Below are 12,617 nucleotides of genomic sequence, written 5' to 3' on the forward strand. Positions count from 1 at the left end.
TGTTTTTTTTTCCACCTCTTCTCTCTCTCTCTTTTGCCCTCTTATATCTAGTAGATCAAATAGATCATCCATCTTCTCTTTCTTTATTTCCTCTCACACACACTCTCTCTCTTTCTCTCACAAACCATAATCAAGAAAAGCAGATCCAAGGTGGTGGTTAAGCTGTCATTCTATCAATCAATCAATCAATCCACCAAAGAGAGCAATCATCAATCAATTTTAAAAGAGAAAGGAAAGGGGAATCAAAGAAGATGTCCTCCTCTTCTACCTTGTCTTTGGACCACCTCCCTCCCTCCGAGCAGCTCTGCTATGTTCATTGCAACATTTGCGACACTGTCCTTGCGGTATTCTTACCACTGTTTGCTAGCTAATTCTTTGCTCATCCATTACTTTCCTCTCTTTTTCACTTTTGTTTTTGTTCAACCTTTTGTTCACCAATTAGGGTCTCACCTAGGGTTTTCCTTTTCTGTCCTTTCTTAAGTCCTTGGCTATGTCTCCTTCATAAGGATGATGTTTTTCACTACGGATATGTCTTTTGGGGATTCTTTGTTTTGTGCTATATAGGTCAGTGTTCCCTGCACAAGTTTGTTCAAGACTGTAACGGTTCGATGTGGGCACTGCACCAATCTTTTACCAGTGAACATGCGCGGGTTGCTTCTGCCTTCTGCTAATCAGTTCCATTTGGCTCACAGTTTCTTCTCTCCGTCACACAATCTTCTGGTATATACATATATATTACAATGTATAAGCAATTTTAATTTACTATAGTTTTTTCTAATTAAACTGCTAAACATTTTTTTCGTTCTTATTTGCTAACAAAAACTATCTAGAGCTAGAAATGAATTTTTTATTTTGAGCCTGGTTTGATGCCTTTATTCCAGGAAGAGATCTCAAATCCATCTCAGAACTTTTTGCTGAATCAAACCAACACAAATGACTTCGCCTTACCAACTCGTGGAGCAGCTGATGAGCTTCCAAGGCCTCCAGTTATCAACAGACGTGAGTGTCCAAGACTCTTATTCTTCGATTGTTTGTCTAAAACTTTTGCAACTGTTTTTGTCAAAGCCACTGTGCACTTGTTTTTTCAAAGATTCTCTAAAATCTTGCACTTTATAAACCTGTTCAGCATAAGAAAAAATCCTGAGCAAAAAAGAAAATTCCTGTTCAACACACAGTGTTTTCTAGTGTCATTAAAGAAAGAATGGAAAGGCAGGGAATGATCATAGCACTTGCAAAAGAAGGCAATGAATCAGGCCATTTCCACTCTTTCTTACAATCTTGAAGGTCATTTGACAAGGTGTTAGGCAAGAAAGAGTAAATAAAGAGAAACCTTCGTTTTTTCACCAATATACTAATGCCTGCCATTTCAGCCTTCTGTTTCAAAACCAGACGCCCTGATTTAGAAATCAACTTTTCTTGTCTTTCCATTTATAATTGCCAGTCCATTTTTATTTTTTTGTTTCGTTAATAGGTGCAAAACTGAAAACTGCCCACATTCCTATATAAGTTGAGCACTGTATCACCATCACCCAGAAAACCTAGATGACATCATAGGCAGGCTAATTAATAATTTTTGTTTCTTTAACCTCTTGCTTCCTTGTTATTGGTAATTGATTATAGGCTTAGCCAAGTTTTACAGACAAGAAGACATCACTTGACACAGTGCTTCAGGCTTTCCTGGAAATATGGTCAGGAAAAGAATGATAGAGCATTTTCTTCTCCAGGAAATGTAGATAGTGGAAAGAGAATCTTATGAATACATTGAATAGTGAAAATTACAAAATGACGGTGAAGTGACAGTAGAGAAAGTGATTAAAAAAAAAGAAGAGGAAGAAGCAGAGTTCCACTAAAAGTCAGTGTAGTGATTTAATGTGTCTGAATCTCTTGTCTGTCCATTTTCAGCGCCGGAGAAGCGACAGAGAGTCCCCTCCGCGTACAACCGATTCATCAAGTAAGCAATCATTCCAGGCTTTTCTTTTTTGACATTTATATATATATATATATATATATATTTTGCTCAGCCTTCTGTCGTTTATATATGTCAAATACGTTTTCTATATATACATGTATGTATGGTTTAATTTGTTGGTACATACATTTGTTTGTATTAACATAAAGTTGCTACATATGAAAGAAAAATGTGAATTGGATTTGATGAATGAATCTCTGCTGCAGGGACGAGATCCAACGCATTAAGGCTGGAAATCCTGATATAACTCACAGAGAAGCCTTCAGTGCAGCTGCCAAAAATGTAAGATCCAAGACAAAAATCTTTGGGAATATATGATTTTCTTTCTTTACCAAATTAGGGTTTCTTATATCACACACAAAAACAAAGTTAGGGTTACATTTAATTTACTTCTTTTTTTTTCCTATTCCTATACACAGTCTTTTAATGGGGTCTTTTGACTGATCCAATTCTTTATTTTTTTTGCCAGTGGGCCCACTTCCCACATATTCACTTTGGCCTCATGCCTGACCAGACTCCGAAGAAGACTAACGTGCACCAGCAGGTGACTTTTGCACCCTTTCCCCCCATGCCCCATGGCCAAAAATATGAACCCAAAAAAAGAAAATGACCAGTTGAGCTTTATAGATATTACTTAAACTGATCGAACTTCTTTCCTTTTGAGTCTCTTGTAGGAAGGAGAGGACGTTCTCATAAAAGATGGGTTTTTTGCTTCAGCTAATGTGGGTGTCTCTCCTTATTAAGAAGTGAGGCTGCTACTTCCCTTTGTTCCCCGTCTTGCAATCTGCCATTAGGTCTCTCTCTCTCTCTCTCTCTCTCTCTCTATATATATATATATATATATCTCACAGCAGTCTTGGTCGCAGCAGCTTATGTTTTGTAGTGATGGGGAGAAGAACTTGCTGGTCAAAAAATTGCTGGTCAAGTTTGGCTACTCTAGTACTATTACTTTCATCATAACCCATCTGCTACTGGACCCCTTTTAATGTTTATCTTTTGATCTAATTTAGTATGTACTTTTAGTTTTAGATAATATCCTGTGTCTACCTTTGCTTGAAAAAACCTTAACTCTCTTAATGTCATTTCTCACTGGTGACTCTTGCTAATCAACTACTTCTAGTTTACTGTCTCATGTGTTTCACAATGTTTTCCTTTCTTTCTTTTAATCAATCGGTTTCTTGCTTCATGATCACTTGAGAAAAATAGCCCTATTTATTAAATATATGCTTCCATTAATTTATCTCATTATAATACACATATCATCATAAGTGATCAAATAAAATACTATCTGGCACCGGTATTTTGGTATTGGGTTCTCTTTTTTTTCTTGATATTTCTTATGCTTTTGTCACCGGTATTGTTAGGTGTAAAATCTTTAAACTTGAAAAATGGAATGATGTATAGTTCTTCTTTTTTTTTAAAAAAAAACACTATTTGGCACAGATTTAGTAATATATATAATTTTCTTCACTTTTATATTGATTTAAATATTACATTTTATGTTTTGGCAGCTTAGGCTGTTTTGCAATAGTTTGACTGTTTGAGAATACTATGGAATCTATCAAATATCTAACTGAAATGCTTCATTTACTGGAGGGGTTGCATGTCCATCAGTCCGTTTGATATTTCCTCATTATGTGAGGTACAATTATTGCTTTTATAATTGAGCTGAGTACTAAAACAAGTGGAAGAGGTTGAGATGTTCCTGTATGTCGATAAATCTGAAGTCATTTTCATGAGAAACTAACTGAAGACAGTGTGAGGAAATTTCCTGTTATCACATAAATATGCATGTGCATGAGGTTGCTTTTAGGTTTGCTTCAAAAGTGGGAAACCTTTTTAGGGTCAAATTATCAGTCACTAGACCTCAAAATAAGGGCAACTAATTACCTACGTTAATGAAATCTTCAACGTGGTCTGTCTGGTGGAAAATATAATCTAAAATTTTAATTGCTCGTGTTGATATATATGCTTGAGGGTTTACTATATATAAACTTGGGAACACCAAATCCTTGTTCTTAATTTGACTGAATAACAAGGAAAGTATGAGGCTGTTTTTGATACAAATGGTGGTGAAGACCGAAGAGCTTATTGTTTGCCGTATATTGATTGGTGAAGGGGATGGCAATATACTTGGCCGATCCTTGTGTTTTAGGATTTCAGAGTGATGTGAGTACACATGCAATTTAAGATCAGCCAAGCTTCGAATTTCTCAGGACAGAAAATTTCATTTCCTTATTTCACTAGAATTTTAGAAACCCTTTTTCCAATTATAATAACAATAACAATAATAATAATTCAATGCATGTCAATTCTCAATCGATCTTCGTTCTATGAATATTATCTTGTATGCCAACCTTTAATTGTTCTAAAATTCTTGTCACATTTTGAAAAAGATCAAAATGCTAACATTCAGTATCACGTTCAGAGGATCGTTCAGGCTTTTACTTATTCATTGATTATAAAATGTTTGATTGACTCAAATTTCTGAAGCAGATTTTCTACTTCAAAAGGCTGAAATTTATTTCAAACTATGTCAATAAGACGGGACTTTTTAGTGTGGTTAATACTCTAGTAGACGTAACATCTTCTCTACCCCTTTTCACTCCTAGGCTAAAGGGAATTTTTTTAAAAAAAAAGAAACCAAAATACCAGCCCTATAAATTAAGAAATAATGTCAAATTCCAACTCAAGAAAATTAAAAAATTTTCAAAACAAATTCATTTGCTTTCATGATGAATGGAGTGCACCAGCATTAGTTTGTGATAGGCAAAACTCGGGTGGACTTTCTTGTGTGGAATTCGTTAAATTCCCCAATTAAATCAGGATGTGTGTGTTAAAATGGCTATTCAGCACCACACAGCAATGTATATTGTAGTATTGTTGTCTGTATACGCAGGGCAGTTTCGAAGGTGTAACTTACCCTCTGCATGCACCCGCATTACTACCAAACCAAGGTTAGTTTCTTGTAATGCAATGAAATCCATTTGCTTTTCAAAAAAATAAAAAAGCAATTCAGTACTAATCCACATGATTAATGATGTCCTTTAGAGACGGCTCTCTAATGCTGAATAAACCAAAATACTGAATATGCTCACCTTGATTTTTTAGTTTAATCCCATAATATTGAGTCCTATATATTTTATCACCTATACGTACCATCTAGCAAATTTTACATAGGGAATCCACGCACATGCAAACACAACAGAGGAAAATAGAACATCCATTTACGTTTTACACAAACAAATGAAATAGAGGGAAGCCTCATTAATGGAGCTCGGAGACTGGAGACCGTCTAGAAAAAAACTCAATGACGCCACCGGCGACCTTCCCCCGGAATCCTGCAGCCCCATTGGCATGATTGCTTCCATCTGACAGGTCAGGCCAGGCCAGCCCCTTTACAATTTGGTCCAGCAACGTGGGCTTCGAAGGCAGGCACCCATGGTGGAATGTGGTGTCAGTTGTCCAATAAAATTCTAATATATACTTTTTGGTACTTGGGGTTTTAGCTGATCAATCGACAATGCCAATTGAATCCCAATACTTTTTAAAATTGCCGGTGCTGGCCCATGTCCTGCTGATGATCCAGTGAGCCGAAAGCGGGCGAAAAGAGGTGCATAGCAATCCGAAGAGGATTACAACAAGCCCTTAAATTGCTCAATGCTGGGGAACACAATCATACTATGAAATAGTGTTACAGTTGTGAATATTCATGATTGTACTTATTCTCAGGCCCCCACCGAATCCAGCACCATTACGTAAAGGCTGATTCAAAGCATAATTGATACTAGTACAATAAAAATAAATCTACTAAAAAAAAAATCAGGAGAGTGAAGAATATTTGAGTACGTTGCCAAGCTATTCCAACCAATAAAAAGAGTTGGTTCAGCTTAAATTTTGATTCATAGCATAAAATAGAAAATTTGTTGTTTTATGAAAGTGTTAATTAGTTAAAGTTAATATAATGTTATAAACTTAGACCCCATTGATATGTAATGACCAAGAGGGGAGGGGATTCTTTCCTTCCTTTTATGATATGTATGAATTTATTACTTTTCAAAAAAAAAAAACTTAAAACCCCATTGATGCTGGACAAAAATGGAGTTATTTCAACGTAGGATGCTGGATCCTAGAAAGAAAAACCGACCCAAATTGGAGTATTTAGGACTCTGAAAACTTACTGTAATCAGTTGAGCATGAGTTGTAAAGTTGAAAGTATGCATAGGATGCGCCCAATGGTGGGTTAACATGACGACGAAGCCTCTCCACATAGAGCACCCCGCACACTCTCAGAGACTTTGTAAAGGGGTATTTCCTTTCAAGTTGTCCCCCCCTCTCTCCCACTTGCCCCTCCAAAAGCAGAGACGAAAATGCGTCAAAATGCAGCAGCCTTTTCAACTCCAACATAACCTCACTTGTAAAGTTAATAATCAAGAACCTGGACATTAATAAGGAAATAAATAAGAATTAATCAATATTTTAATTTATTAATAACAATTGCTTTTCTGGGACAATAGTTTATTGGTGTGTGAATTCTTGGTCAAACAAGGAGTCATGTATCGACTGAGCTGTTCAATATACGGATCGCGGAAGCCAAATTTATGCGATGCAGGTTCTTTCCAACTCTCAACTGGGAAAAGACACGGACAATAATTTCACTGCAAAATGGGTCCGTCCTTGGCAACATTGAATGAGGCCTTACGGGTAACAGGGATAAAATGTTTTGTAAGTTTGACGTCTGCTTTGATCAGCTAATGCTAGCACACGATGACCCGGACTAAGGATCTTCATTCTTGTGTTTGCAAGTAGTTTAAGATCGTAGTCAATTTCTTCAGTCTGCTTCATTCGGGTCACCCGAAACCTTGGTTGCTAAATGGAAGTAAATGACTCGATGCTATGACAAGCTTAATCACAATGGTAATGCAGCTACTGCAAAGGCGACGAGACTGAAGAGAATTTAGAATCAAAACCCAATAATAATAATAATAGGGAAAGGAAGAGGGCTGTGCTGTGCAGCATTTGATGCTTCCCTGACAGAACACTGGGCCAGGGTCCTCTTCCGTCTCAATCTCCAGAAGGGCAAACGAATACGAGCAATCGTGCTGGCTTTGCAGAAGCAAAGCAAGGGAAAGGTACCACATAACCCTGAAGGAAGCATGATTTCCAGCTAGACTCATTATCTTCTATCGCAGATGGACCTAAAAGGAGGACCAGCATAACCTTTTAATTTTCCCTGGTTGGTTGTCATTCTCAAGTTTAAAATCACATTTGTTTGCTGATTTCCCATTTTCATCCCATCTCATTAAATATCACCTAAGCGTACATGTTGCTACAGTTTCTTCTTTTGGGTGGAAGGAGGAGTATAGGCATTTAGACAAGACCAAAACTAAGAACATAACCCTGAAATTTAACCCTTCATCGAGGAGTAACAACTAACAACTACTACACCAGTCATAATTTATTTTCTCCATAGGAGCTGTGTATCAAATAAATGCCTATGTTGGACAATGCTCACAGCATTACTACAACCACCAACCAAATTGGAAAGGGGCATCAAATGTGCAAGTTCATAATTCATATACGCACCCACCAATGCACAAACATATGCATATATGTATGTGTGGGTGAGAGAAAGAGAGAGAAATGAGTTTAAGCGCAAAGCGTGTGAAACCAGGCAGATATAGATGCCATTTGCGGAAAAGCAACAGATGCAAATCTAGACACATGAGGTTTGGTTAAACTGTATTGAAAATTGATGAATTGTCATCAGTACATAAATTATAGGTATTAAAAGAATGATATTCCCAATAAATTAAACAAGGAACCCCGGGAGCATTAACAACATTGTGAACAAAAAAAAAATACATGTCAAAATCACCCAAGATTCATATCAACAAGACTACACTTACACACCTAAACACACAACCACAAACCTTACGTGGGAAGCTAGTCTCTGACAAGCAACACAGACACCCCAAAGGAAAACACCTAGCGAGAAAGGAAAAGTAGTGCAGAGGCAATCATCAGCACCGTGAAGAACAGTTTCGATCTACCGCCTGTGATTGATGTTGCCCAAGAGATATCCTGCGGCCTGAAAAAGAAACCAAGCAGAATTAAGCAAATTAGCCATTTACATTTTTTAGAGCTAACTTAAAAAGAAAACTTCACATAAAAGGGCTCGTTTTGCATACTTCTGCAACTTGCTGAGGGCCCCACAATAGAGCGCATTGTCTGGCATAGGCAATTCGGTTTTGTTCGTGGCCTCTGGATTGACAACCCTGACATATGTTTCTTGGCCAAGATACCACGAGTCGAGGTTTTCTGTTCTGAGGTTCCAGACTCCAACGTTGTCAAGTGATATCAAGATTGCCGTCCACGCCCCAGGATAAACCTAAAGAGACAGATAGATTATATTTGAGCATTCTTGTTAAAAGAATCAGGTATCTCGTTAGCTTCATCTTTCTCCACTAAAATATGATAGATCTCAGTATGTACGGTTGATTGCAAGTCCAAGTCTAGCAAACCATAAGCACAAGTCTAATGACCTACCTGTGTTGTGGTGCGGGCAATGCCATCCCACTTGTTATATGTGCCCCTGCTATTCTCTGACCACTCACCATAGTCCATTCTGCAACAAGATAATTGAAGAGTTAGAGCTAAAATCATAGTGCTTATGGATATTTTTATACATGATGATGTGTAAAGGAAACAAATTCCTACCCAACAACGAAAAATGCATATCCACTCATGTGATAGCTCTGCACCTTGGTGTCATTGTTCTGCAGGATGACTTCCATAAATCCCCTATATGTTCCATTAATTACGGATGTTTCCATCTTAGGTGACCCTGTAAGTGGTATTTTGGGAAAATCAAGCTTATACACCCCCTTAACCTTGAACTGGTCAGCAAGCCGGACTGGTGTAGTAGGATTGACAAATGATATCCCACTGAGTGTTGTTCGACGTTTCCCATCGATAGTCACCGGTGGCTTGTTTTGCAACACATAAATATCTGTCACATTGATTGAACCGTATCTAAAAGATCCCTGTGGGTTAGGGCGAGCACCACTGGCAGACACATTCCATCTGCATAATTTAAGCACAGAAAAGTAAGAAGGCATAACCAACTAAAGGATTCTATAACCAATGACTAAACGAATACTTTAAATATGTATTCTTTACACTAAATCAGAATTCCATGATAATTTTCTCTTCCAAATGATTTCAGACCAGCAATATAGACTTTCCTCTTCATAGGAAAAGCAGTACTGCACGTAAAAAATTTTCCTCACCAAATTTACAGGTTTTCTGCTCTATTACTAAGTGAAGGTGAAACTATTAAATAGAAAACTTAAGAGCCAATAGTTCAAATCTTCTGAACTTATCACATTGTTTGAAGTCTCAATGAGTCACCACAAACAAGTTAGTCATACAAGCAAAAAACCCAATATGTGAGAAAAATGTGCTTGTGCAGTAACCAAAAACGAAAACCAACCTGATAGATCTTGCTTGGTTCATTGAAAAGGTTTTGTCATATTCATCCTGTGGTGGATCAGGGAGGGGACCAGCTGCCTTTCCTTTTGAATTTGAATAACGCAAAATGGCAACACCAGTAACTCGTTTCCACAGTGATTCATTCACAAATCTAGCACTTGCTACAATGTAGTAATCAGTACTTGCATTCTGATCGGTGGTTAGGAGAAAAGAATAAGACTGTCCTACGTGTATGTCTAAGCTAGTGTAGTTCTGCTGCACTGTATATGATCCCTCAGTCTCCGCCAGAAGCAAATTATGGCTCTGAATCCTAAAATTTAAGGAGGTTGATATTCCCACATTGTGCACTCGCAGACGGTAAGTTCTCCCTGCCCACAATAATAATGTAATGTTGTCATTTGGGAGCTTGAAAAACTCAACCATAAACGTAAAGGTAATAACTAATTCAAGTTAGGTCATATACATACATATATATATATGTGTGTGTGTGTGTGTATGTACGTGTCTAACTGGCAAAGTATTTAGACTCTGGTCAAAAATCAGATGCACATCCGAAAATGGAAAGGCCAGTCCCACTCCAAAATTCACGGCTAATTTCATATTAACTTAATGGCAGTAATAACTTGGGATAACTACTAGTATAATTTTAAATGTGAAACTGAATATTCCCAACAGGGAAGCTGCATGCCGTATGCATAGCTCCAACCTGCAATTAAAGCCAGTAGATGCGTTACTTGGAAAATTCTAAAATACAACTGCACTACAATAAACAGATGCTAATGGCTTCCAGATTCTAACTCCCGGAATTAAGTCCATACTCAGTTATTAGAACAACCTGTAATTACACAAAGTGGAGTTGACATATTTAGAAATGAGTAGTAATTAGCAAATCCTAAGTAAGCAATGTCTTGCATAAAATAATCACCTGGGTGAACGTTAATCGTTTCATAATCAATGCCATCAGGTACAAGAGTATCATTATATCGGTAAGGGCCTTTTCCATTAATAAGAACTCCATCAGGCATCCCTAGGTCTTTTCCAGCATCAAGTACCTTTCTCAAAGCCTAAAATCAAAAAGAAGGGGTCATCATTAGACACATTACATCCTACACCCAATCCAACCGGAAAAGGAAAAAGAAAAACCTATATACTCCTGTAACTTAACAAATTACTAACCGTGTGGTTGCGTGTGTACCAATCACCAATCATAATGGTAATGTCCCCTTCAGGGGTGTCAAAAGGAATTGGAATAATATCCCTATTGTTTATAATAAAGCCACCAAAACCACCAGCCGCTCTCTGGAAGTGCAGTGATGGAAAGTAGAAGAAACTCCCAATTTGGTCCTTAACCTGGAACTGGTAAGTCCAGTTCCACTTTGGAGGAATTGGACAATTAGTTCCAGGAAGTCCATCTTGCCATGAACTGCGCCTCTGTTGAATCCCAGACCTATCTCACCCAACAAAAACCATACAGTTAATTACTCTATCTATCTTTGTACTTTGATTTTACTTAACAAAGATTACTGCAAAGTAAGATCTACCAATGGATGAGTAAACTCTCGTCCAATTTGTTTCGAACATTGACAACGACATTGTTGTTAGTAGTTGCATTGAGAGTAGGACCAGGAAACTTGTTATTAATAGCAATAACCTACAAAGTAATGCAGATGTAGAAACGATTAGTAGAACTCAACTAGCTCCAGAGCATTACTCTAAAGCTCACTTAAATCTCAGACACCAAGCAAAAGGAACTACATTTTTTGTAGATCTGAAGCTAAAAATTTAAACCTTTAGCAATGAAAAGGCCACCCATTTATCAGTTATGAAAGTTAAGCAGAACCACATGAAAAAAATGTACTGGAAATAGTAGTAAGAGGAAGTAGATAGCAGCAAAAATGTAAAAGCAGAAGAAAGAGATTTAGTAAAGAGCATACCTGTTGGGGAACACCCAGAGGAGAAGCAGTGAAGTAAGAGACCTCAAAATCATAGAAAACAAACGGATCTCCAGCAAAACACAAGCCCAAAAGCAGAGCAATGTGGATAAGAAACAGACCCAAGAACTTACCCAAAGCCATTCTTCCAGGAAAAAGAAAAGAAAAATCCTTTTTACGTTTGTCTTTCAAAATTTTTAGAGAGAAATCTTTGCTAAAACTTTGCTGGGCTTTACATTATCTGATAGGCAAAAGAAAGAGAAGAAGAAACAAGAGGCTCTAAAGATAGAAACTTTGAGACAGAGAGAATAGGAACGGCTATAAAATTTTGCTTTTATGAGTTGGGTTCTTTTTAGTGAGAGAAAAAAAAAAGGAGAGCACTTTGGATGGGGATGGGAATGGGGCTAATGAGTGAAGATCCCTCAAAGGGCAAGGCATTTGATTTGTCGGTCACCGGTCATCATTCATAAGAGGAAGAGAGAGAAACTGTGAGAGAGAAAAAAGAAGACTTGTGGAGAGAGAAAGAGAGGGTGACAGCCAGTAGCCAGTTCACAGTTACTACATAGAAATGAAAATGCGCGTGTTGTTTGTGTTTAGTACATGCAATGTGCACAAACAGGCAACACCACGCAGCCACAGGGGTTAGACCGCGTTGTTATATTCGAGTAATGTGTTCGGATGGTCGATGATGGAGCAACGTTCAGATCCTCTGAAAGCGCCACATGATTGCCAGCAGCACATGATCGCGTGTGGACCCCCCCCCCTTCCTCCCCACAATGAAATCAATTACGTTTTGTTTGTTAGAAATTGCAGCTACCTCACTCCCTAATAACCGCTTGAATTGATGTTCGGTTTGACAGTTGGTTAAAAAAAAAAACTGTAAAAGGATAATGTTTTACTTTTTCTCGTGTTATATGTATTTAAATTTGAACTATTACGATTTTGATTAAAATCATTTTAAATTCAAGGCTCTTTAAATTTGAATTATTAACTTTTTTAAAATCCAGATTTTATTGGGTACATGTTGAATTTTTTTTCTTAGGAAATTTTCAAATTCGAAATTATTTTGCTACAACTGAATGGTGGTGTTGAGTAACCAATGGACAATGGAGGAGCAGTAGTTCAACATTTACCTCGAGATGCCAAACACTAAGAAGAAAAGTTGTTAAGGAAACTATTCGACTGTTGTTCTTATCCTTTTTGAGCGTGGCAAAGACAGTATC

The 12,617-nt window shown here is 37.5% G+C and overlaps 2 protein-coding genes across 6 annotated transcripts; one reads left to right on the forward strand and one right to left on the reverse strand.

Annotated features, from left to right (window-relative positions):
• On the forward strand, positions 1 to 3,098 carry LOC110424900 (axial regulator YABBY 1-like). Of its 5 annotated transcripts, none has more exons than XM_021439628.2 (8): positions 1 to 344; positions 565 to 720; positions 882 to 999; positions 1,903 to 1,951; positions 2,176 to 2,251; positions 2,439 to 2,513; positions 2,644 to 2,715; positions 2,836 to 3,098. In XM_021439628.2, the coding sequence occupies exons 1-7, from the start codon at positions 252 to 254 to the stop codon at positions 2,710 to 2,712; spliced, it is 636 nt and encodes a 211-aa protein (XP_021295303.1). In that variant the 5' UTR covers positions 1 to 251; the 3' UTR covers positions 2,713 to 2,715; positions 2,836 to 3,098. The 5 variants fall into 5 exon arrangements, 3 of the variants coding, with proteins under 3 accessions (XP_021295303.1, XP_021295294.1, XP_021295278.1); XM_021439619.2 differs by having other exon boundaries at positions 2,839 to 3,098; XR_002445954.2 differs by having other exon boundaries at positions 3 to 344; positions 2,644 to 2,763.
• Positions 3,099 to 7,678: 4,580 nt separating this feature from the next.
• On the reverse strand, positions 7,679 to 11,822 carry LOC110422974 (monocopper oxidase-like protein SKU5). Its single transcript, XM_021437048.2, has 9 exons — positions 11,398 to 11,822; positions 11,005 to 11,114; positions 10,640 to 10,910; positions 10,389 to 10,527; positions 9,465 to 9,831; positions 8,690 to 9,055; positions 8,519 to 8,597; positions 8,161 to 8,360; positions 7,679 to 8,060 (listed from the first exon to the last, which is right to left on the reverse strand). Exons 1-9 carry the CDS (start codon positions 11,536 to 11,538, stop codon positions 7,958 to 7,960), a joined length of 1,776 nt encoding a protein of 591 aa, XP_021292723.1. The 5' UTR covers positions 11,539 to 11,822; the 3' UTR covers positions 7,679 to 7,957.
• Positions 11,823 to 12,617: the final 795 nt, after the last annotated feature.

The sequence above is a fragment of the Theobroma umbraticum genome, unplaced genomic scaffold, assembly GCF_002168275.2.
Source record: "Theobroma umbraticum cultivar Fairchild unplaced genomic scaffold, ASM216827v3 scaffold_30.0, whole genome shotgun sequence".
NCBI lineage: Eukaryota > Viridiplantae > Streptophyta > Magnoliopsida > Malvales > Malvaceae > Theobroma > Theobroma umbraticum.